The 25296-nt window shown below is 39.7% G+C and overlaps 1 protein-coding gene across 1 annotated transcript in view; it reads right to left on the minus strand.

The window, feature by feature from the left end:
* Window positions 1-25296, minus strand: part of LOC136831091 (probable E3 ubiquitin-protein ligase HERC1) — an 801341-nt gene that overhangs the window by 466122 nt on the left and 309923 nt on the right. Inside the window, exons 28-29 of the mRNA XM_067091041.1 lie at window positions 20316-20432; window positions 1563-1646 (exon numbers count right to left, since the gene is read on the minus strand). Of these exons, the coding sequence (XP_066947142.1) occupies window positions 1563-1646; window positions 20316-20432 (201 nt within the window). The remainder of the gene's footprint in view (window positions 1-1562; window positions 1647-20315; window positions 20433-25296) is intronic.

Below are 25296 nucleotides of genomic sequence, written 5' to 3' on the forward strand. Positions count from 1 at the left end.
GTGGCGTCATAGCAGAACCGCATTATAAATAATAAATACGAACAGAAGAACAGCCAAACTTATCATAAAAACCCCACAATAAGATGGAACTTAACTTGGATACAGTAGGCTGCTTTCGGCGACACTGGAAGGCGAAAAATTAGCCAAAATGCACAAAGCACCAAAAATTTGGCAACGAATCACGTGCTAGAAATGGAAAGAAGTTCAGATAGGCGCGCAAGTGCGCTTGTGGCGTGGGTGATGTGGGAGCTGATGCGGCTCTCGCTCTTCGAGGAACTTGCCATTAGGATGTCTTTGAGTGTGGTTCTGTGGTTGTGATTTCTTCACTCACCCTTATCCATGCCGACGCCTTCTTGGTATAAGAAGGCGCTCGATCTGGGGGTAGTAACCCCAGCATTCCTGATAGCTTTTTCTCTGGTATATTTAGCAATATTTATACCTAGAAATTCGTGCAAGAAAGGAATTTCACCGGGTGACACAGGGACGAACTCAGAAATAGGGTTTTCCTATATCAAAACCTGTTTTATTTGAGGTAAATCTAATTAGTTTTCTTTATTTATGATTATGCTGCATAAAAATGAAGTATAATCCCATCGTTGCAAAAAATGCCTATTAACAATGGCATTGTCTGGGGTGGTCTGGTATGAATTATTCACTTTATACATTATTCTTTATGGGAAAAATTTGTTTGGCACTGTGCCTTCTGGAACCAATTAAGAGAATAGCATAAAATATAATTAAGACAATCAAATGCGTCACATCAAGAAACAAAATAAGCTGTAGGAAGTTATCCGATTCCAGCGAACGAGTTGTGCGTTCATATGTACCCTAAACACAAGACTGCATTTATCTTTTGGTGTTGTAAAAATAAAAAATGAGATAACACATTAAAAATATAAATGAGAATACTGTAGCCTATAGAAGAAATTTAAAAATCATAAACGTAACAACACAAACCAAAACAAGCTGTAGCAAGTTCCCTGACACCAGGGAATGAGTTTGTGCATTCGTACGTATGCTAGGCACATGATTGCATTTATCTTTTGGGTTGTAAAAATAAAATAATGAGAAAATACGATAAAAATATAGATAAGAATAGTGTAAAATGTAAATTTTAAAAAATCATAAACCAAAACAAGCTGTAGCAAGTTCTCCGACGCCAGCAAATAAGTTTGTGTTTGTACGTGCCCTATGTACACAATTGCGTTTATCATTTGGGTGTGAAAATATGAAAAGAAATGAGAAAAACAGTAAAAATATAGATGAGAATAGTGTAAAATATAAATAAAAAAATCATAAGTGTAACAGCACAAACCAAAACAAGTTGTAGCAAGTTCCCCGACGCCTACGAATGAGTTTGTGCGTTTGTATGTAACCTACACAAACCATATAATAATTCTTTTGAGTAGTAAATGTCAAAAAATGAAAAAATACAGTAATATCTAAGAAGGACCTTGTTCTGGTGACACTGGCATTTCTTAATCGAACCTTATAGAGTAATCGTATCTGTAGAAATGTTACACATGTCATTGATAGATATCACATCACAACACATTTCATACCTGTGTCTTCATATGCTCCTGGAGTTCTCATGGACATCAGACGTTCTCGAAGTTCTCGTATTTCTTCTTGGTCTTCACTCGAACCTAGATATAAGATTTCATGTGACATTTGTTGACAAGGGTACACTTCCATTAAAAATGCTATTGTAACTTCAACTCATTGTAAGGCATCAAAATATAAAAGAGTAAGAAACTTGACTTCCAATGGCAGGAGGTACGTAAAATTACAAAGAAGCTATCCTTCCACAAAAGGAAAATATAAATTACTTTACCAGAAAGAATGATTATGGTAATGCCAGTCATTTGGGTGCACATAAACTATGTAATAAAAACGGTTAAGGAAGTGTAATGCTGTCTTGAGTAAATATGAATAAAGCATTCGTGGGAGTTTTAAGATGTCAAGAAATTAAAAACTTTACAGCCAGCCCGTCTCAAATGAAGAATAAGGGTCTTTAACAAGGATTGAGAAAGAAATGAGGATATATCTTAAGGAAGAAGAACACTGTTTTTTGATAAATTTAATCGTCAGTCACCATAATGCTGATCTTTGTATTGGTCTACTGGTGACAAAAAGAAAAAAATTCATAAGAAACTGATTAAATCTTCAGTGTTACACAGGGAGAAAATGTCCAAGTTTGGATTTAAAGGTAATTAAAGTGGATTCAATGCCTAGTACCTGTATACTCTCATTTGCATAAAGCAGGTGAATGAAGTCATTACGAATAGAGTGGATGTGTAATGTGGATTTCCAAATAATTAAGTTGTGTCTAAGAGAGGGGCTAAGGTTAAGAGGGCTATTTATTCACTGAAATAAAAGAGCAGTTATGATACTTTATAGAATTTCAGGGAAAATTGTCTCAACCTACAGTACTTCTAGGCTTGTTAGAGCCAGCCTAAGTATGTAATGAATTATTCTTAGTAAAATTTTGTGTTTTTTCAGGTTACATACTATTTTCCCTTATGTTCATCCTGCCATTTAGTTAGTTAGTTATAAATGATTTGTTTAACCAGACCTCCTGCCATTTAAATAACCAGAGATGCATTTCTACTTTGAATATTCCTTTTACAAAAAAAGCTTCACCTTACTGATGTGAAGTGATATACATACTATCAGTACTTTTTCCAGTAAGTGATAGCTTTCTCTTAAAAGAATGATGCACCATAAAATGAAAATAACCTTTGTCAAAATCAGTGTCTTGGTCAGCTTTAATACATTAAGTATTGCTGAAGATTAACTGCTACAAAAAATTTTATTGGGGTTGTATAGATTTACTTAAGCAGGTATTAGTATATAGTATTTCTATGACCTCTTTCCTTGCTGCCTGAGTCTTTGGTTTTTGCAACAAAGTCAGCTGACAAGACAATCTACTTGAACTCCAGCCCCTAGCATTTGAGGCTGTACCAGAGAGAGCACAAATCGTACTGAAGAAAGGTTGTCTTCAAGAGCAAGATCTTGTAGTGATGGGTCCTCCAACGGCTCATAAGGTGGCCTGGTTAGGCTTTTCAAAATCAGTGACAAATCCTAATTTGGATAATCCTTGATGGTTGAAATTGACTTTTTATGGCATATCAAGAATGGGAAGAAATCTGTTATCAAAGGAATAGTGAATCATAAGGAAGTAAAACCCCTCTCGCCATACTAATTCTGCTTGATACAGGTTGAGGATTGAACGTCAGCACGGCCTGGTGATGGCTTTGGCAAGATGGGCTCAACACATGAATTAGCTATATTTCAAGGTTCCCAAGGAATTTTTGAATTCTTACTGATGAAAAATTTCTTCCACAAGGGTATCTCCTTAGGGTTGTCAACCAACAGGATGTGAAGATCTGGGAACTATTCATACTGCAGACAAAAAGGAACTACTAAGGTCATCCTGAGGTTCTTTAATGGCTTAAGTTTGTTCAAGACTTCCGAGACCAAATGGAAGGAAGACACACTTTCCAGCTAATTGGTCTGGTTGAGCACAGCTGTAAATTGGCAGCTTGAAATGAGATAGCGCTAAAAAACCTTGCAGACACCTAAAACAAGTGACAATCTGAGGAAAGAACCTGCTCTCCTTACTAAGACTCTCAGCAATAATTTGTTTTGCTGGGAACTGTGAGCTGTGGTAATACTGGCAATTACACGAAGATCTACTGCAAAACAGAGCAGGGGTCTCTAACCTTATGCTAGCCTAGTTTCTCAAATAGTACTTCACTGTCATTGAATTATTGGTCACTACATCTGCCACCTTGCCTCTGACAAAAAAGTCTTTAATTCATGGAAGATGTGTTACAGCCCTGCCATCTGCTGGTCCATTAGGAGTACTCCCAACCTTGGTTCAACGTATCTGTGAGCTGCAAAATCTCCAGAGAGAGGAACTTGTGGTACTCCAATTAAGAAGCAACTTGAATCCTGATACCATACAAGTTCCATGAAGACTTTGTCCAAGTTTGTTAATGGGAATTGGTCTCACTGGGAATTGGCCAACCAGCATCCCATAACCGCAGCTGCAGAAACCACATACTGAAACATATACAAGGAACAAGTTTCTCTAGAGAGGTTAAGTGCCCAGTCAAGAGTTTTATCATATTTTGGATGGCAGGTCTGGACTGTGACTGAACTTCTGCATCAAAGATGACAATCCCAAGCATCTATTCCCTGTCAGGCAAACCATCACTTCCAATGTTTCCAATCTCCATTCCCAGGCAGGGTACCAATGTTGATGGTATCATATCTGACTTCTCCAAGGTTGATATGGAGGCCCAACTGTTGACAGAGTTGAATAGGGCAGTACAGGTGTTCAAGTAGCTCCTTTGAAGACAAAGTCATCAAAAGCCAGCAGGAAGTCCTGGTACTTCTTCAGCCCCATGCCCCTCCTGTAAGCCCATGGTGACAATAGTAACAGAATCCTAGTAAAAACCTGAGGTGCTGTAGCTAAACAAAATTACAGGGTTCTGAACTGGAATACTTACCCTAATCCAAAGCAAGTGAAGGTATTTTCTAGAAGACAAGTTTACAATAATGGGAAAACATACATTGTGAAAATATGCATCCTTGAGTCCAAGAAACTCAGGATGGACTAAGGTTATAGTTTCCTGCTTGAAAGGAATTTAACGCAACACACTGTTCAACAATCTAAGACTATACTGTAATGGGCTCTATTCAATTACCATAGGGAACCAGAAAAAGATGACTAAATCTTGGAACTTCACTGGGTCCCAGTATTAAATCTTACCAGATCCACAGCAAGAGGGGTCTTCGGCCCCCACCCCCAGCCAAACGGAAAGCTCTAGTTAACCCTAATATAACTTCCAATAATCACAGGTCTGCACTTACCGGCAACTGCATCTCCAAAATTTCTGGAAACAAACCCCCAGTGGCAGAAGAATCAGTGATGGAATAGCCTCTTCTCCTCCTATCTCCTTGGGAGAGGATTTTGCCGTTAACTGTCCATCCTTCTTGGGTCAAAAGGGTGATGGCTGTATCTTTACTGGAGTTTAGTGGAAGCAGAAAGATAAGATCTCCAACTTAAGTGTTCTGGGTATCCTCTGTTGACCACTCATGTGATATGGTGACTAGGCTGGTCACTCATTTCTGCATGTAGGATCCTGGTGGTATGTCCTGCCTGGGGTTGAGGCTACTCCCATGTTTATGACCACTGTCCAGTCCTTAGGGAACACGAACAGGTAAGAGAAGTTCTATATCTCTAAGACCCCTATCTCATTACAATATTCATAAAAAGGTACATTGCCAACTGGATGTTCAAGATCAAAGCATGGTGAAGAGATGCCACTATCCCCTTTGCTTTAGTGGTATCATCTGGTACCTTAGCTCTTGAGTACAGTAAACAACAAATTGATTGTTCTTAATCTGTCAAGGTAACGAAATCTTGAAACACTCAGCAGTGTCAATTTCCACAACAGAAAAGTTGTCAGAAGATGGGACATGGCTGCAGACACCTGGCAGGATAAAGTCCAGTACTAAAAGAACAGCCCTGGGTATGATACAACTTCTGTAAGCATTAAAAAAAATACAGAGATAGGGGGCCAATATCAACTTAGGTATAACTTTGCTCAAACCCTGCTTGCCCTCTTCATAACCTCATCAGCCAGAACATCAGAAGTCCTATTCACCATAAGCAAGCTATACACCACGTCTGATGAGTTGTCATGGACTGATTAAGTCCTAGACTGCATCAAACACCTCCATCACCACTGCTGCCTCTCTACTTTGAAAATGTCACACATCCAGTTCAGCGCTTCCCAGAAGCTGACATCCTGTACAACCAGGACTGCTTCATGTTAGTCATCTCTGGTCAGCAAGCTGACAAACATACACAGTTACTGATTCTATCAAATATGTTCTTTGCTGGAGCAGAAACAGCAGGCTTCTTGTATAGGGTTGCAGGAGCTTCACTGATTCCAAATGGAGGAGGCACTTCACTTCATTGATGAAAAGGCGAGTGACCTTAGATAGCTTCTCTGCTCATGAATGCACCATCCAGCTTATAGACTGCTTGTGGAACACTTCTTTACCTTTGTTGGGATCCTGTTCAGATGCCAGTCACAAGAGAAGTCTGAAGAGGAGGTGCTCATCCTTAAATATTCCAGGCTACCGTTGCAGCTGTTGATCTCCATGGCTGCCTGCCAGCTCAAAACTATGCGGTCATGGTCTGAAGTTCCAGTCTGGCCAGTGCTAGGACTACTATCCTTAGGTATTCACAGTCTCAAACTCAAAGCCAGACATTGGTACGACTGCTTCCATATGTCCCATCTGTCTTACTAACAGATGTGATTAGTTTCTCAATGGCACTGGTACAATTATGCAACATTTAGCCTAGTCAGTATTTGCAAGGATGGCAGCCTAAGAACATCTGATGCTCATGGCATTCTTTTGCCTTCGTAAAGTGTGACAATGGCTGAAAGCACTTAGTTTTAATGCTTTCACAAGCTTTGGAGCAAAGCAATCAGCTGAGGATGTCCCCCTCCCTGATACTTGTCATCCTGAACTTATTCCTAAAAAATTTGCATTTTGCTCTATGGATTTTAAGAAAATTCTTGATAATTTTGATACCTGGGATGGAGAAGATCATGATGGTTTCCTTCTCATGGTTTCTAGCATGTTGTCTCCCAAGAGTAGTAGATTCTATAAATTTTTAAATTTCTATGTTGATGTAGTACCTTTGCAGATGAGTGAACGCTTGGTAATACAGTGCCTGTTATAAAGAGTGGCATATATGCAACTGCAGTAACTACAGACCAATTTCTATTCTCAATGTGCTCACCAAAGTTGCAGAAAAACTTATTTATAAGCCACTTTACAAATGCAGTACGTGGAATCCAAAGGATTGTTAGCTGATAGTAAATGCATATAAGCATATAGGAAGCAGTTAGGTTACCTGTGATGCTCTTTTAGATTTGACATGCCATTTGCAAGAGAACCTTGATAACGATTTTTTAGTATATTATTATTATTATTATTATTATTATTATTATTAATTATTATTATTATTATTCCTCAAAACATGAACCCTATTCATATTGTGGCGGAATTCACACCCACAAACAACACAACACGCAACACTCACCCTGATCTTCGGTTGCTGGAGATGGATAAGGTCCACGGTCGCCAATCACAGCACACACCCACGAAACAAAAAACTTAAACCGACCCTCCACCAACAACGAACCAACAAAAAAAAGAAGAGACACATGAACCATTAATGTGGTCCCAAAAAAAAGACGAACTCCCGTTCACTTTCAAGGTTGGACCTCAACTGCCCAAGACTTCCCCAAAAACAAAAACTCCCGACAGACAGAGAGACAGCCGTAAAACCAACTCCAACAACCGAACCACTCACAACGACAATTACACTCTCTCTCTCTCTCTCTCTCTCTCTCTCTCTCTCTCTCTCTCTCTCTCTCTCTCTCTCTCTCTCTCTCTCTCTCTCTCTCACAAAACGTTGGGAAATGCTAAATAAAAACAAATTTCTTCATCCCTCTATATTATGGAACAAACCCATTGGGGTCACTGACTTGAAATTCAAGCTTCCAGCAAATATGGTGTTCATTTGAAAGAAGTATCAGAAAGTACTGTAATAGGAAATACAGAAATACAGTGATTCAAATAGATTTTTGTGCTGCCTTTGATTTAGTAATAAATCTTAAGGCACTTACTACTGTATGGTTCAGTGTATAAGACAACCTTTGAATCCTAAAATTCATCCCTAAAAATTGGGGGTTGTCTTGTACTACCATTCTAAAAATCAAACCTTGAATTCTAAGTGATGTTATTGGTAGGCTAGCCTTGGCCTTAGTGTGATAACCCCTGACATACATTAAAAAATTCACATTATGAAATAAACTGATAATGAAGGTAATAAAACCATTGTTACCTTATATATTATTGGCATTTGAAGAATAACTCTATATCAATGAAATCAACTTTCATCTAAACGGGCCTAGCTGAGAAAATGTAAACATCAAATTATGGTTGCACTCACAGCAACCTTTATCTTTCAGTAATCTTTCAGAAATTTTAATGATAGTGTAATTGTGGTAGTAATAACATTTGGGATGACATAATATTAATTTTCCATTAAAAGTTTCTCATACACACCACAAGATTCATCACATATGCCATCATTGTAGGGATTCCAGTCTGGTTCTGGTGAGTCAACTGCGGCTTCGTCGTCACTGTCATAAAGATCATCTTCAGTACCATCCATGGCATTATAGATACTGCATTTTTTAAATGATTTTGACACTTTCTACTTTACCTTTCCCCCATGCTTCTCTAACAAAATCGCAGAGAACATCAAGTGAAGGAGCAAGCATAGCTGTTTGTAAATGTTTACAGCAATTCAGTCATACAAACAATTACAGTCGACCCCTGGTATCCGCAGGGATGTGTACCACAATCCCCCCCCTCCCCCCCCATAAATGGCTAAAATCCATGAATACTTGAGACCCCTCTAAAACCGCTTATAACTGCCTATTCTGATAGTTCAAACACCACAAAAAAACTCTAAAAATATTATAGCTGAGTATTTTAATAGATTTATCACAAAAAATGTACTGTATTTAGTCACGAAAATTATACGAAAATACAGTAATTAGTGAACCTTTCTCTATGAAAAATACTGCGAATATGCGAATTTTCCGCGAGTAAACGCAAGCAAAACAATGGTTTCCCTTTTAGCTGACATGTGTAGGAAAAACATGATACAGTCTGCTTTGTATTTCATTTATTTTGAATTTCTAAGGATACTGAAAGTAAAGCAGCATCTGTAATAATATCATCTGTATATAACCAATATTTCATAAGACACCTGTTGTTGCAAAAGCTAGCGTATACATGGATGGTTTTGTAATTTAGCAGTCGTCTTATACTACAGATACAGTTAAACCTTGCTTTAACAGGCCCAGAACCAACGGACATTGGATTTAACAGACAAAATCTGGCCAAGGGTAGTAGCTGCTGTTGTTTACGTTTAATCATGCAGCACGCATATTGTTTGCTTTGCGCACGTTACTCACGCAGCGTGCATATTGTTTGCTCATGCATCGTATCGGGCATCATGCATATTCAAATGTACAATAATAAAGTCTGGTAGTCCCGGAATTGGCCGTTCTTGTTCATGTGTAACTGCACACATCTGTATGTTGCTTCTCTTTAATTGTTTTTTTTTTGTTGTGCCCTTCACTATGTCTTCTGTGTGTAAGGGAAGTGAGAAAAGGAAGTGTACTAATCTTAGCATTGGTGCAAAATTCGAACTTATTAAGAAGCTGGAGTCTGGAGTTTCCCTGGCCAAAGTGTTTTAGGAATATGGCGTGAAAAAGCAAACCATTAGTGATATACGTAGGAATAAGAAAAAACTCCAAGCTTTTGCAGCGAAGTTTGATGTTGACCCTTCAAAAGACATGAAAGGTGTTGTGCACAGGTGTAAGCACATGCAAGTGTGTCACAGTAAGGACCTGGAGGAAGCAGTCTACAAGGGGTACGTGCAAGAGAGGTCAGTGAATGTCAACATGTGTGAGGTGGGGATTCTTGATGTAGCTACTAAATTAACAGAAAATTCGGGTATCAATTTCAGTGGTGGTACAGGTTGGCTGTGGTAAGTCCGTAACTGACATGTTATTCCCAATAAAGTGGTACAAGGTGAGTCTGGTAGTTGTGATAAAGATGCTGTGGAACCATTCCAAGTTAAATTTCAGAAACTCATTAGGGAGGAAGACTTACACCTAAGTCAGATATACAATGCAGATGAAACTGCTTTGTTTTGATGCTTGCTCCCAACTAATACCCAGGCACTCATGAGTGAGGATATGGTTCCTGGGAAAAAAAATTAGTACAGTAAAGACAAATGCCCTGATTTTACTTGGGGCAAATGCTTCTGGTGCGCACTGACTCAAGCCTGTCGTAGTAGGAAGACTGCTAACCATGGTGTCTCAAGGACTGTATGCATACGTTACCCATGATTTATTACGATGAAAAACAGTGGTCACCAATGAAATTTTCAGTGATTGGTTTTTTAACCAATTTATTCCCGAAGTGTGCTATTCTCAGGAGAACACATTACACATCGCTCCTGCAGACGTAAAGGCCGCACTCCTTCTCAACAATGCTCTAGCACACCCGGATGCAGATCGCCTCGTTAGTTCTGATGGTCATATCCAAGTTGTCATCCTCCCCCCTAACACTACAGCATTGATACAACTATGGATTAAGGGCTGATAATGGCGTGCAATCGTTTATATCAGCAAAAATATCTTGATGAAGTCCTGGTCATCCTGGAGGAAGAGGAAGATTTGATACAAGACACAAGAGGACAGTGAACCTTAGACAACATCAAGAGTTACAACCAAGTCAGGAATCTACAACTCTGCACCTGCTTGGAAACAAGTCAAGTTAACAGCTCTTTCCAACTGTTGGAAAAAGTTGATGTTAGATGAAGATCCTGAACTTGACTTTGAGGGTTTCGAGCCTGATGATTTTCATCAAGTATTTCTTCGTACTGGAGAAACAAACGTAACAGTTAAAGATGTGGAGAATTGGTTTGAAGGCAACGACACTGACCTCGGGTATCAACTCCTTTCACTTGAGGAAATTGCCGACTCCATTTGAAATGGCTTGTCTGACAGCAGCATCAGTGACTCGGAGGAAGTGGTGGTGGTTCGTCCCAAAATGTCTCAGGTCCATGATTCAGTTGACACACTCATAAAATACGGTAATGTGTGCAAGAATAGGGAAATTCAGGGTTATTTTGAACACCTTAGAACATTAAGGGAATTAATAATTCATGAACAGCATCAAGGTAGGAAACAATTCAAGTTGGATTCATTCTTCAAACCCAAACATGAAAGCAACCCTGACCCACCACCACCACCACAACTTTCTTCCACCAGCACACCGCCATTATCACCCCTTCGAAGTACCAGCATTGCTTCGGAGGAGTTTATTGGCTTCCAGTAATAAATAGTACTGTGAGGCCCAACTATATGTTGTAGACTTCTTTGTTGGGCATCACTGAGAAGACACTGGGGTGATATCCTATCTTATAGCTTGCCACACTGCTGGGTGACACCTACCAGCACTTCGGTCTCTGGTACATCCAAAAATATGGAGACTGACAATCCTTAAGTTTCTTGCTCCGTCTGGGATACATTTCAATAATGGAATGGTGAGCTTTCTTTTGAAGAATCTTCTTTCCTGAGGGCAAATCAGTAAGACAATGTTTCTTCTGAGTTGGGTGCACAGGAGCATCTGGATCTGTGGGGGCTGTCCTACGTCTCTTCTGTTGAAGACCCCTAGATCCTGCTTGCTCGACGTCTCCAAACGAGCTACCCAGTTGCATCTTTGCCAACTTGGTACCGGTTATACTCCCATCCTGAAATTCTTTATTAAGAGTTTGCCAAAGGGATAACAAAATCTCCTGTGGAAATTCCTTTGGAGCAGAGTAGGAAGGCTGAAAGAAAACGGTCCTCCTGGGAGTGATGGGAAGTGGAGAAGGGGTAAGGATGGGTAGTGTCGGAGAAGAAGACCGGATGCAGGTGATGAAGAGGAAAGTTTCTCTCGAGACTGGTGTTGTCTTCTTTCTTCGCCTTTTTTCATAATTCTCCCACCTGAGAAAATTCATGAGAGCATTCGAAACCCCTACATGATATACAAACCATATGGGGGTCTACCAACACTGGAGACAAACTTCCCTTAAGACTTGTCTTTACCCATACAATGGCATTATCTGTGTTTTCCTATATCTTTCATAATGAAAAAGGAAACACAAAAATCACTGTAATATCTGAAAAAACACATAATAATAATGATATGGGCACCGTGACAAAGTGGTTTGGCTCATCTATAGACTTTAAGCAAAACTGGGCCTGGTCAGTCATTGGGTGGGTGACTGCTCTCCTCGGCGTTGATTCCTTGGGAAAGGATCTTTACCATAATTTCCTCAGTCTACTCAGCTGTAAATGACTACCTATTCTCGATGGGGTAGGGTCCAGCTATGGGTTAAATAGCAAAACTCAGCAATGATGGAAAAAAATGACAATAAACGACAACGACGTAAATGGAACCTCTGGCAACAGAGGAGCTTCATCGGGCAGCCAGGCATACAACCCAATCAACAGGGAGGATGGTCAGGTACTTGGAGGTCATCATCCAGCAACTGACCACCACAACGACAGTAACCAGCAACCAGAGACTGGAGCTACAGAGGCAAACCAAATGAAGAAATGGACAAAAGAAGAAAATAAGGAAATATGGAGATGCTACATCAGAAGCAACCCTACAGAAAGAGGATACAGAAGAAGACTGGTCAACATCTGGAATGAGAGAAATAATACCCCCTCAAACAGAACAGAGGCTGGCAGACCAAGTAAGGAATATAAAGAAAAAGGACTGGCTCTCCACAACAGAAAGAGAGGAACTGAAAAGAGAAATAATGCCCAGCAACGAAGGACAAGAAGACGAACTAAGAGACGATGACACAGAAAACAACAGGAATGATGAGCTACCAAACGACGACACACGAGGAAACACCGAAGATGTAACAGAGAGGTCGGAATGCATGGAAAAGATCAGACAATGGATGAAGCCAGATACAGAAAAAACAAAGATCCCCTCCAAGAAAGCCTACAACACAAAGAAACTATGGGAAAAAACAAGTGAAGTTAATGAAATAATGAGACTAATCCACACCACCAGTATCAGAAACAAACAACCTGGCATATGCAGGAGCAAGACTAGTAGTAGAACTCATGGGGATACAAACACTAACACCACCATCACAACCAACCTAACAGAAACCAAAACAATAACTGCCTTTGAAAAAGCTCCTGGAAAAACAAATCATGGCAATGAGATCTAACTTGAGTAAACAGAAAGAGATGGCAGAAAAGAGGATAAGAAGCAAGAAAACAAGAGGGGAAGTGAATGAGAAATACAAAGTACAGAAGGGACTAACAAAACAATAGAAGATATAAAACATAGGCTTAAAGCTAAAGCACACAAGATCCAAAGGTACATGACCAGGAATAAAGGATACCAACAGAACAAATTCTTCGGAACCAACCAGAAAAGACTATACAGCCAACTAAGAGGGGAAGATAACCACCAGGAAATTCCTGAAGCCGAACCAAGTGAAAGACTCTGGGAAAACATATGGAGCAATCCGGTATCACACAACAAATGTGCAACATGGCTCCATGAAATCAAGGCAGAAGTAGTGGGGAGAATAAAACAAAGATTCACTGAGATTACGACAGACACAGTCAGACACCAACTAAAGAAAATGCCCATCTGGAAAGTCCCAGGTCCCGATGAAGTCCATGGATAGTGGCCCAAAAACTTCAAGGCCCTACAACCACAAATAGCAGAACTTCAGCATTGTATCACAAACCACCATGCGCCCAAATGGATGACCACAGGGAGAACAACCTTAGTACAGAAAGACAAGAACAAGGGAAATATAGCAAGTAACTAAAGGCCTATCACCTGCCTACCAATAATGTGGAAGTTACTAACAGGTATCATCTGTGAAAGGCTATACAAGCCTACAGGATACAAGCACCATCCCCCACCAACGGAAAGGCTCCAGAAGGAAGTGTAGGGGCACAAAAGACCAGCTCCTAACAGACAAAATGGTAATGAAGAATAGTAAGAGAAAGAGAACCAACCTAAGCATGGCATGGATTGACTACAAGAAAGCCTTCGACATGATACCACACAAGTGGCTATTAGAATGCCTGAAAATATATGGGGCAGAGGAAAACACCATCAGCCTCCTTAAAAATACAATGCACAACTGGAATACAGTACTTACAAGCTCTGGGATAAGACTAGCAGAGGTTAACATCAGGAGAGGTATCTTTTAAGGCAACTCACTATCCCCACTACTCTTTGTAGTAGTCATGATTCCCATGACAAAAGTACTGCAGAAGATGGATGCTGGGTACCAACTCAAGAAAGGAGGCAACAGAATTAACCATCTGATGTTCATGGACAACATCAAGCTGTATGGTAAGAGCATCAAGGAAACAGATACCCTAATCCAGACTGTAAGGATTGTATCTGGGGACATCAGGATAGAGCTTGGAATAGAAAAAAGCGCCTTGGTCAACATACAAAAAAGGCAAAATAACAAGGACTGAAGGGATAAAGCTACCAGACGGGAATAGCATCAAACACATAGATGAGACAGGATACAAATGCCTAAGAATAATAGAAGGAGAGGATATAAAACTCCAAGAGACGAAGGATACGATCAAGAAAGAATATATGCAGAGACTTAAGGCGATACTCAAGTCAAAACTCAGCGCCAGAAACATGACGAAAGCCATAAACACATTGGCAGTACCAGTAATCAGATACAGCACAGGAGTGGTGGAGTGGATGAAGACTGAACCCCACAGCATAGACCAGAAAACTAAAAACACATGACAATACGCAAAGCACTACACCCAAGAGCAAATACAGACAGACTATACATAACATGAAAGGAAGGGGGAAAGGGTTACTAAGCATAGAGGACTGTGTCAACGAGAGCAGAGCACTGGGGCAATATCTGAAAACCAGTGAAGATGAGTGGCTAAGGAGTGTATGGGGAGAAGGACTAATAAAAGAAGACGAAGACCCAGAAATATACAGAGACAGGAGAATGAAAAATAACAGAGGAACGGCACAACAAACCAATGCATGGACAGTACATGAGACAGACAAAAGAACTCGGCAACGATGAAACATGGCAATGGCTACAGAGGAGAGAACTCAAGAAGGAATCAAAAGGAATGCTAACAGCGGTACAAGATCAGGCCCTAAGAACCAGACATGTCCAAAGAACAATAGATGGAAATAACATTTCACCCATGTGCAAGAAGCATATGGGAATATCTCCAATATATGAAGGTGTAGGGAGTGTTCGTGTCGGAATAATTAATGGGAGGTAGAGGGCACAAGAAATGGCACTTCCTAAGTCAGCTATATAGGCATTCTTGTCTGTCTGACTGAAAACAAGATCCAGAAACTGTTGTTCCATGATGTATGTAATTCTCCAAAGTCTGGGTCCTCCTGCCAGTAAGTGGTAATCCTTGATAGGCCAGAAGATCATCTAGCTGAAATTGGCTCCTTACTAATTTCAGGCCCAACAAGGCTTCATGAGCTGTAGCTCAGCCAGGCAGGCATCACTTATCTTGAATGATATTCTGAGATTTCAGATGATGGCAACATCCTCAGAGGCACAAAGCAGCATTTGTACTGGTCTCTCTTCCCCAGAAACTTGCTCTACCAGATATGTTGATGCCGGGTTAGGGAACTCACTCACTTGCCAGGTTTTGTTTTTTGTTTTCATGATAAAAGGGGGAACCAGGTCAGAGAGCCTATGTTGTTTGTTAGTGGCACTCTTTCTCTAAACAAGCTCCAGCCAAGTACTGTAGAGACTGTCCTGAAGTTCATTCCAGGAAACAGCAATATGACTGCAGAAACCCTCAGCAGGAAGAATCAAGTCTTTGGGTTTCCCCCTAGTTGAGTGTATTCACAAACTGCTTTGTGTTCTCTTTCAGGTTCAGTAGCCTGGAATATAGTTATCTTAACATATCTCTGGGATGGCTTGAAGTCTACATCTTCCCGACATGTTGGCAATATTGGGACAGTGATACTCAAACCACAGTTTCCAAGGATCTGCCAATTATCCTCGTTAATCCCTTTTTCCAGTGCTAACAAAATGAGTATTTGGTCAATCATCTACTACTTCTCATAGGTATACCACAAAGCTCCCGAAGTAGGAGCAGCCCCAAGGCCAACCACAGCTCAGTTTTCACAGAAATCTGGAAATGATGAACCTAAGTAGAGTTCACTCTGCAGTTAAGTGACATGAAAGGGGTTTTCATTCTATCAGTCCCACTATTTCTCAGATAGCTGGCTTTCTTTACCACTGACAGCAGAAGTTGTTGGTTTCAGCCAAGGAGGATACCGGACTTCACTGGCCCAGGTCTCAAATGCATAGACTTTTACTGATTCTTCAATGCATCTGGGATGGTTATGTCAGAACTTTGGGAGGGCAGTTTCCCTAACAATGTTTCAATTTTGTGTTAGCCATTAGGAGTTTTACATGAGTTCTTAGTTACGGCTTCTTTGGTTTTTTGTGCTGAAGACAAGTCTTTCCTCCAACTTCCACAATTCTGAAACAAGTTGATAAGTCATGATATGCAGTATATCAAAGATTGAAAATCAAAATGTGTGTTGGCTGGTCCCAAACCACTACTTTTTGCCTCATGGTCACCTTTGTACCATGTCAGTAAATAGGCAGCCTCCTTTGCCCTGTCAGAGTAATTCAAGGATATACTTCCTGGGTTCTCTTGTCCAATGGACATATCATGAAGCATGTTATCAGATATACTGTACTGTTCTGACTTAAATATCTTTAAGAGCCTAAATGAAATGATGGATGACACACAGTTTTTATGACATACATATGGAGGAACCAAAGAAAGCTCATGAGCTTTTATCTCAGGTGCACAACACAGGTGATAGAACTTGTATTAACTGGGTCCTGTAGTAGCAGAGGGACAGATGATCCCTGTTTTGAGAGAGGCTCCAAGCTGTCTAAATTCATCTCCATCCCTTTGTCCATCCTTTTTTTACTTGTTGTGGCATTCTCTGCCATGCAGACTCTCCAAAGTTAATTGCTTTATCTTATTCTTAACGTACAGGAACCATGCTTTGCAAAAATAGGCACTCTGAGACACCTTATGGCAGTATGGGTCTCCCAACTAACCTGAAGTGGAAGATGAATATACAAACTCAAAGTATACACCTTCAGACCAAAAGTTACCGTACTCTGTGTATCAGAGTTTACACCTCATGCACACAATTCCTGTGTGCCTTCAAAAACATACAACTTCAAACCATAAGGTAGTATACTTTGCATATCAGAGTTTATACCTCATGCATACAATTCGCTGTGTGACTATAAAAAGAGACAATCTCTGGTGCTTAAAATAAATATCCAAGACCTTTCTGGTGGAGCCTACAGGTCTCCATTATCTAACCTGATTTTTGTAGCAGTTCAATCTTTCCCATACAAATTGAGATTCAGGTTAATTATATGTAACTGGTTTACTGTTAAATATATGTAATATTTTTAAATAAAAAAAAAACTTTTTCATACAAATAGACTATTTATGTTGAGAATTCCTGCCTCTGGGCTCCACAGTTCATAGATCAGACAACATGAATACAGTAGTGTGGCTACTTCAGACTTGAGCCTCATACCACAAATGCACAGTACTGCCAACTGACTACTGTTTTCTTTATAAGAGGAGCTGAAGCACACAAAAGAATTTTAAGTAATTAATTAGGATAAAAAAAACTTTTTCTATTTTTAAAACACAAAATATTCATAATGCATCTTTGACCAATTTGGAACTTTTTGAATATTTTAGTCACTTATTAAAATAACTGATTCCCATTTTCATGAAAGTCTGGCTAGATTTACAGACCTTGAAACTAATTTCATTTATATCCAATTCTTTACCTTAATCTGTCTTCTTTATCTTGCATTACAGTATACATTACATACACATTGGTATTTCAAAATTTCATAGTGCTTGGTGATCACATAAAACTACCATGAGTTACTATGACTTTTGGAAATATCCAAAATGCCTTTATTCTGTGTTTTAACCTAATATTCTTGTTTGAAAAGGCAATTTTTTTACCATTAATAACAGGTAAACCCACTATTCCTACATAATAGTCATTTTAATATAAGCTTATACAGTATAAGAATTTAAATTATTACATCTAACAGTATCTGATGAAGTCAAAGAAAGTCTAAAATTTATGTCACTTATAAATTCAACTGGCAACTCTTTCTTCTTAACAATCTACAAGATGCCTCAAAAGGAAATTATATAAAATGATTTTTGTCATAGATTATTTAGGTATTGAGTCAAAAATTATATTTTCACAATAAAATTAAGTTCCATATATACTTAGCAAGTAATTACATAGCTATAGTTTCAATTTGCGCAGCAGCTTAAATTTAAAAAATTGCCGTAGCACTTTGATAGTTTAGTGTAAGTGACAAGCCTCGCCCACTAATGGGAGTGCTGGAAACGACTTAGCAGAAAATCTCATTCTGTTTGTGCCCTGAAAGAGGAGGAGGGCTGACAGGCTCCTATTCTGTAATTACTTGGTAAGTAAATTTGAATTTTATTATGAAAATATCATTTTCATATAAGTAACTTACCAAGTAATTACATAGCTGAATCCCACACTGAATGGGGGTGGGGATACATGGACATATTCCACTCCAAAACATTAAGGCATGGTAATGACTTTGAAATAGAGATATTGCTAGCATTGAAACAATGCCTGTTGTTTCCTTATGCGGTAAGAGAGCTACTGCAGGTGAATAATGCCTCTGGTTGCTGCTCATCGTAACCTGTAGTGGTGTGGCAGTAAAGCCATGCACCTTTACCTAAGTGGGAGCTTTGCAGCGAAGGATAGGACCAATGGCTAGCAAAGCATATACAAGTACTCTTGCCCTGGATGCAGTACCAATATTAAAAACAACCAGATAATGCTTTCACCTACACTGAAAACACCACAACCCTGGCTCCCAAAAATTCAACACCCTACCTTAAGGTGAAGAGACAGTAGGAGAAAAAGAGATTCCTATCCTTTCTCCCCTACCATACCCAGCCACTGAAAATGGCCCCAAGGTACTGCAATTTTCAAACACTTTTCAACTTCTTTCAAATATTGAGACGCAAAGATCGGTTCGCACTTCCAGTAGGCCGACTGCAGAATGGAAGTGAGGGACTTAAGTGCCTGAAAGCTAATAAAGTAGAGACTGGCCTGACATCATGAGCTTTCACTTTAAAAGTAGGCAAAATGTCCTCCTGAATTTGAGAGTGCATCTCAGAAATTAAGTCTTTGACGAAGAAGGATACTGCGTTCTTAGTCAGAGGGCGTGACGGATTATTGACAGAGCACCAGAGGTTACTAGATGGTCCTCTGATTGTCTTGGTCCTGCTCAGGTAATAACTTAAAGCACTAGCAGGACAAAGAACTCTCTCTTCTTCTTCAGAGCCAAGGTATCCGTTAAGGTCTTAATGGAGAAAAAAAAAGGGGCCAGGGCTTGGAAGGGTCCTTGTTCTTGGCTAAAAGACCAAGGGTAAAGTAGCAAACTGCGCCTCCTTGTTAAAAAAAACCTACCCTTTATCGATTGCTTGGAACTCGCTAATATGGTAGCAGTAGCCAAGGTCACGAGAAGAGAGTCTTCCGAGTAAGTTTTCTCTGAGAAGAGGAACTAAGGGGTTCAAAAGATAGACCTGTCAGCCACTTCAACACTACATCCAGGTTCCACGAGACTGGATCTTCCTTTCTTGCTCAGACTTAACAAAGAACTTCATGAGGTCGTTAAGATCTGGGATTGTCGCAAGATTCAGGATCCCTGTGTTTAAACACGAGCTAAACACAGCTCAATACCCCTTAATGGTGAAGGACAAGAGATTCCTAGATCTCCTTGGTTAAAGAAGGAAATCCACAATTTGGGTCACAGATATCTCAGAAGAAGAGACATTGTGTCTGCGACACCAGCTTTGGAAAATCACCCCTTAGCCTGGAAGATGCGTCTAGGAAATCAACACCTGCATCTTGCAATAGCCTCTGCAGTGTGGGGGTTGTGGCACGCATTCCCTGCGAATACAGGGGGGTTTACTGTACTGTAAATCATTATTTTATCATAAAATGTATATGTACATGCAGTACAGTATTTAGTCACGAAAATAATATGAAAATACAGAATATTGCTCTAAGAAAAAATCCGTGAACAGGTCAGTTTTCCAGCGAATAATTTACAGATAGGTTCCACAGAAAATTCCGCAAACTGCTGAGTCCACAAATTGTGAGAATGCAAATCTGGGGGGTTTACTGTATATACTTGGTAAGTTACTTATATGAAACTAAATAGTCACGACAGGTTTTCATCATAAGAACGTATCTGTTACAGATGCCTCAGAGGTTGTCAGTCCAAAGAGAATTCATCTAGCACCAGAAACACAACACATCAGCATTTCCCTTAATCATTCAATTACAGGTATTCAAATTTTACAGATGAACAAACAAGACATTTAATCCCATCCTTTAAGTTTTGTGCATATTTCTGTTTGGCCAAAAGACTGCTTAACAATATTCTCTCTCAAATACATATCTCTATCCATTATGCATCAAAGAACATACACATGTGAAATCATACAAACCTGGTTCATGACTCATGGGTACTCTAAGAGACAGCATCTGTTCAACAATTTCCCTTTCAACCCTTGTTCGATCTTCTTCTGGAGCAGTATCTGACCCTGCAGTAGACCTCTCACGTTCTGGAAAAAAATTTCCTTTTATCAAATTTACTATGTTAAAGGGCAATGTTTCATATTTCTACTTTATTGAACATCAAATTACAATTTTAAAAAAGTAATTTTTATGCTGACTAAAATCATGGCCGTATCAGTTGCTCCATGGAAAAAGAAGTCAATAGCAGACATCATCTCCTCAGGTCTCCAGTAGTTAGTTGCTTTAGATCTTGTAAAATATAGCATAGCCAGTTAGCTGTGAGAAAACAGCAGGTGGAAAGGTAGGCACTTTGATTATCAATAAGTTTTGTATTTACAGTATAAATAATTTTGTTTTAAAAGCTATCTTTGTTTCACAATGAACCCATTACTCATAATATGATCCAAATAATATCTGATGTGAGAAATACAAGGGGTTTTAAAATTCTTGAATGTAGTAACTGAAAATTGAGGCTACAGAGAATAGAATATTAATCAAAGTCATAATTCTCTGTAACTTGAATAGCATCTTGAGTAAGGATGGATATGGTTGTCAAAATTCAAGAACTGGGTGACCAAGAATTAAATGATCTGAGAGCTATTGAGACTGGATTGTTATCAAATGGATGGACCGAAGAAACATGGAATCATATTAAAAAAGCCTTAGACCCTTGCCTAAACTAAAAGGCTAAAAGTAAGCCGTTGGGAAACTCATGCAATCAACTGGTGAAACAACACGCAATTAACCAGTGTAAGGTAAGGCAACAAGTACTCAGGCAGGTATCACATATCTTGCTGTTACTTCAGATCTTAATGGGAATGAGCTCAATCACTTGACTGCCAACTCAAGAAACTACAGAAGTAGCTCGTCTGCAGTTTACTGAGACACCATCAAAAAATAGATGTGGAAAATTCCTGAAGTACAAATCGCTTAACTGTTGCCATATTATCCATCTGTGAGAAAGGGATTATCAAAGAACACTGCAAAAGACTCATGAGGCTGAAGACATGCTGAAATCATCCAAGGCAATCTTAGTATATCCCTCCTGTAAGAAAAGTTCTGCTGAATGTGATAATCTCTGCACGTAGAACAGGCAAGTTTGGGGTGAACAGAAGTCCTTGGCTAGGGCACCTGGTGTTCTCAAGTGCTGCAAGTGGCTTTGGAATGTTGAAAATTCATTTACCATATGTCCATGTACAGTACATGGGTCATGCATCCTAAGTAGTGTCGAATTCCAACTGTTCACACTTTATCAACTTAGCTCATCAAAAAAGTCAGTTGTCCAAAAACCCTTTCAGGCAATCTTCACAGTCAGAAATACTATACTTCACATGATGATATGTGATATTGTCCCTGACGTGGATAATTCTTGGGCCATGGCTCAGGAACCCAGAGATGAACCTTGTGCTTAGATATAACATATGGCATCCCACAGAATGCCTTCAACCTTGCGGCCAGGTGTAAGAGAGGCTGCATAAAAACAAAAACAACGATTAAACCAAGGATGGACCCAAAGGGAAGGGCATTCTCTGCCTCTAGAAAGTTGTCATGGCAAACAATGTCTACAAAAATAAACTCCTATGCTATTTCAATTTGTGCTCTAAGACTGGAATGATTGGAATGAGAATAGTGTGTGGAGGGCTGTCAGTAAAATTTTGATAGTGCCTTAATCATGTTGATAGTGCAAATACAGGCAGTCCCAGTTTACTGGTGGCATTGGTTAACGGCAATCTGGTTTTATGGCGCTTGTCTAGCGATGCCACTAACTGGATTTTCGGCACTGATCTTCAAATAGTGGTGCCGAATCTCCAGTTAGCGTCACCATTAAGTGGGTTATTATTGCTATTATAGCTGATTTTCGGTTAGCAGTGCTCGGCTGGAAAGGGAACCCCTGCCGTTAACTAGTAACTGCCTGTATTCATTCCTCAGGAAAATTTCAACCTCTGATAGCCACACTGGGCAGTCCTCTGTGGAAGACAAAATGGGTGGAAAAAGTCAGCTGATCTGGCCACTTCTATGAAGAATCTTCACTCTATTTGCCACTGGGCAATAATCAAAGCATTCTAGTCATCCAAGAATCTTGAAGACAGGAACTCCTGAGCACAAAAATAATACATTGTGGGTCAGAAAACCAGTTGTATTTCATCTATTAACATTCCAAAGCCAATAACCCTTGAGTTTTCTTGACATGTGCTAGAACTTCAATTGTGGCCTGGGCCTATCTGGTAGGGTAGCTTCAACTGACTACTTGCAAAGATGCCTGTTGTTTGTTAACAACCTGTTTTATTACTGTTATGGTTCTAGTCTCGGGTTGTAGGTTAACCAACTAATCAAGCCTCTGTTGCTAGCATAAGGTCTGCTAATAGTATAGTTACCTGATGATCCTGCCAATGTAGTAGCTGTGTCCAGGAGCATGGTCCCTGCTAGAAGTATGGCTCCTGCTATAAATTCAGGCACCTGAAGGTCTTGGCTACAAGGCATCAGAAAGCCCTAGCATCACTAGAAGTGAAACTCTTTCCTAATAAGCAACACATTGTGAATGCAAACACTTGAAGGCCTTGGGAACTAAGAGGGGGACTGCAACTAATTGCTAGTCCAGGCACTGAAGTGTGTGTGGGCCTATTAGCACAGACTCTATTAGAGGAGTGGCTCCTTACAAGTCAACTACTGCAGCTTCTGTTGGGGATATGATTTCCTGAAAGCATGGCTCCTGCCATGAGAATGGTTACTTAAATGTGAAAGGCTCTGTCCAAGAATGTGGCTCCTTACAAGAACAATTTGGCATTGAAGAGGGGCATGGAGAGTAACACAGCCTAGTAGTCTGCAGTTTCTTCCCATCATCATTGATTTTCATTTGCTGTATTACAACTCCTGACTGAAAGGATGCTTTGGAACTCATCCAGTGAAGCAGAAGGTTGAAACCAAGCACTCCTACAGGAACCATGTCATAAAATCAGGTTAGCTGGGGAATATGACCTAAAGCCAAGAACGTCAACGATTACATCTAGTGACTATTAACATCTTTGTCTTAGACTCTATGAATGTCTCTGGAAACAGCTACCAGCAAAGAACCATTTAAACTAGGAAAAAGTAACTCAACACATTATACAAGTAAGCATGGAAGAAATTGATTGTATGTTAGTTTTATAAGTTAGTCATTATTTTATTTTCTGCATTGATGAAGTGTATGGGTATTACAGAATGTATAAAAAAAAAACACGGAAAGCACATGTTTAATTTTATAAGATGTTTTTATAGCATAGCATTCCTTATGTTTAAAGAGTATGTGTTATTGTTGTGACGTCATAGGAAGTGACGTCACAGGACGAAAATGGCGGGAGGGAGAAAAATGTAAACAAAGATGAGCGGGAGTGTTGAAAGCATGGTGGAAAAGGTAGAGAGAGCTCTCTGAAGGTTAGGTCGATAATGGTTGGGTTGTAAGTCTGGTTGTGGTTTTTGCTGTCGTAAGCTGGATTGCATAGAGTAAAAAGAACAACGTGAACAGGTGAGTGGATCACATAATTGAATAATTTAAGGATAAGTTAGGCTAGCAAAATTTTCAAGTGGTAGCAGAGCGTGGTTCGTTAAAAATGGACAGATCTGATGGTAAACTTTGGGAGATGAAATGGAGAAGAGACTGTCCGAGATTTAGCGGGGCACAGGGCGATTATAAAGGATGGAGAGGACAAGTCGAAGATTGGCTTGTGGTGTGTAGAGAAGAAGTGAAATATCCGGGGATAGAGATAAGGATGAGCTTAGAGCCTCGATGGCTCAGTCGGTTGTCAAGAGGTGAAATGAGAGGCCGACTGATCAGAGAGGCAGACACTTTGCTATCCGTGTAGACATCCCGGGATTATATATGTAATCAACGGATAGGTTTGCTTAAAAAGCAAATGGATGTTACAGACTAAATACACACACAAAACAAAGCCACTACAACACCTTCTAAAAACATAACAAACATCTCACACGCGTCTCGAACTCTCGCCATACCCGCGCAATAACTTCTCGCTGCTGGGAAGAAAGGGCGTTGGGTCGGGTTGATACATGAAACATGTGCGGGGAGCGATGTCAGGCAGGGCAGCCGATCGAGACCACAGGTCTACCCCAAAGCCAAATCAAAAAGTCCTTAGAGCTTACCCCATACAAAAATGGGAATAAAAGCACGTTAAAAGAAGAAGAAGAAGAAGAAGAGATAAGGATGAGCTTAAAAGGGAAAGCTTTAGAAGTAACAGAAGGAATAGATAGAGATGAACTTAAGGATAGCGAGGGTTCAAAGATAATCCTGTCCAAACTAGATGAAGTGTATCTAAAAGATACGTTAATGGAAAATTACAGTAAAATGAAAAACTATTTTAAAATAGAAAGAGAATCTAGTGAAAAGATGAGAGATTTTATAATTAGGTATGAAAAGGCAGAGTCAGAGTGTAGTAGGGCACTAGGGAAAAGCATGCTTGAAGGGGAAGCAAAAGGTTTTCATGTACTAGAACAATCGAATCTCACAGAAGATCAAAAACAAATGGTATTAGCAGCTTGTGATCGAGAAAAGTTGGAATATAAAACAGTGTCGCAAATAATGAAAAGAATATTTGAGGGATTAGGGAATAGAGAGGAGGGGGAATGGTTAGGATCAGAAGGTTGTGAGAATTTTGGGAAAGGGTGGAAAACCCAAAGATATCGGGGAAAGGTGAATCGAGGTAGAGGTGGAAGAAATCCTTTAAATAGAGAAGGGAAGTAACACTGTGTGCTATATGCAAATCGGAATGGCATTGGGCCAGAGATTGTCCTCAGAATTTTCAGAATAAGAAGAAATCAGAAACTGGACAAGAAGAAGAAAAAGTTTATATAGGAAAAGTTAGCAAAATATAAGAAGAATCTTGGGAAGAGGTTGATGCAATTTTAGACACAGGA

This window comes from Macrobrachium rosenbergii, chromosome 48 (genome assembly GCF_040412425.1).
Source record: "Macrobrachium rosenbergii isolate ZJJX-2024 chromosome 48, ASM4041242v1, whole genome shotgun sequence".
NCBI classification, from domain to species: domain Eukaryota; kingdom Metazoa; phylum Arthropoda; class Malacostraca; order Decapoda; family Palaemonidae; genus Macrobrachium; species Macrobrachium rosenbergii.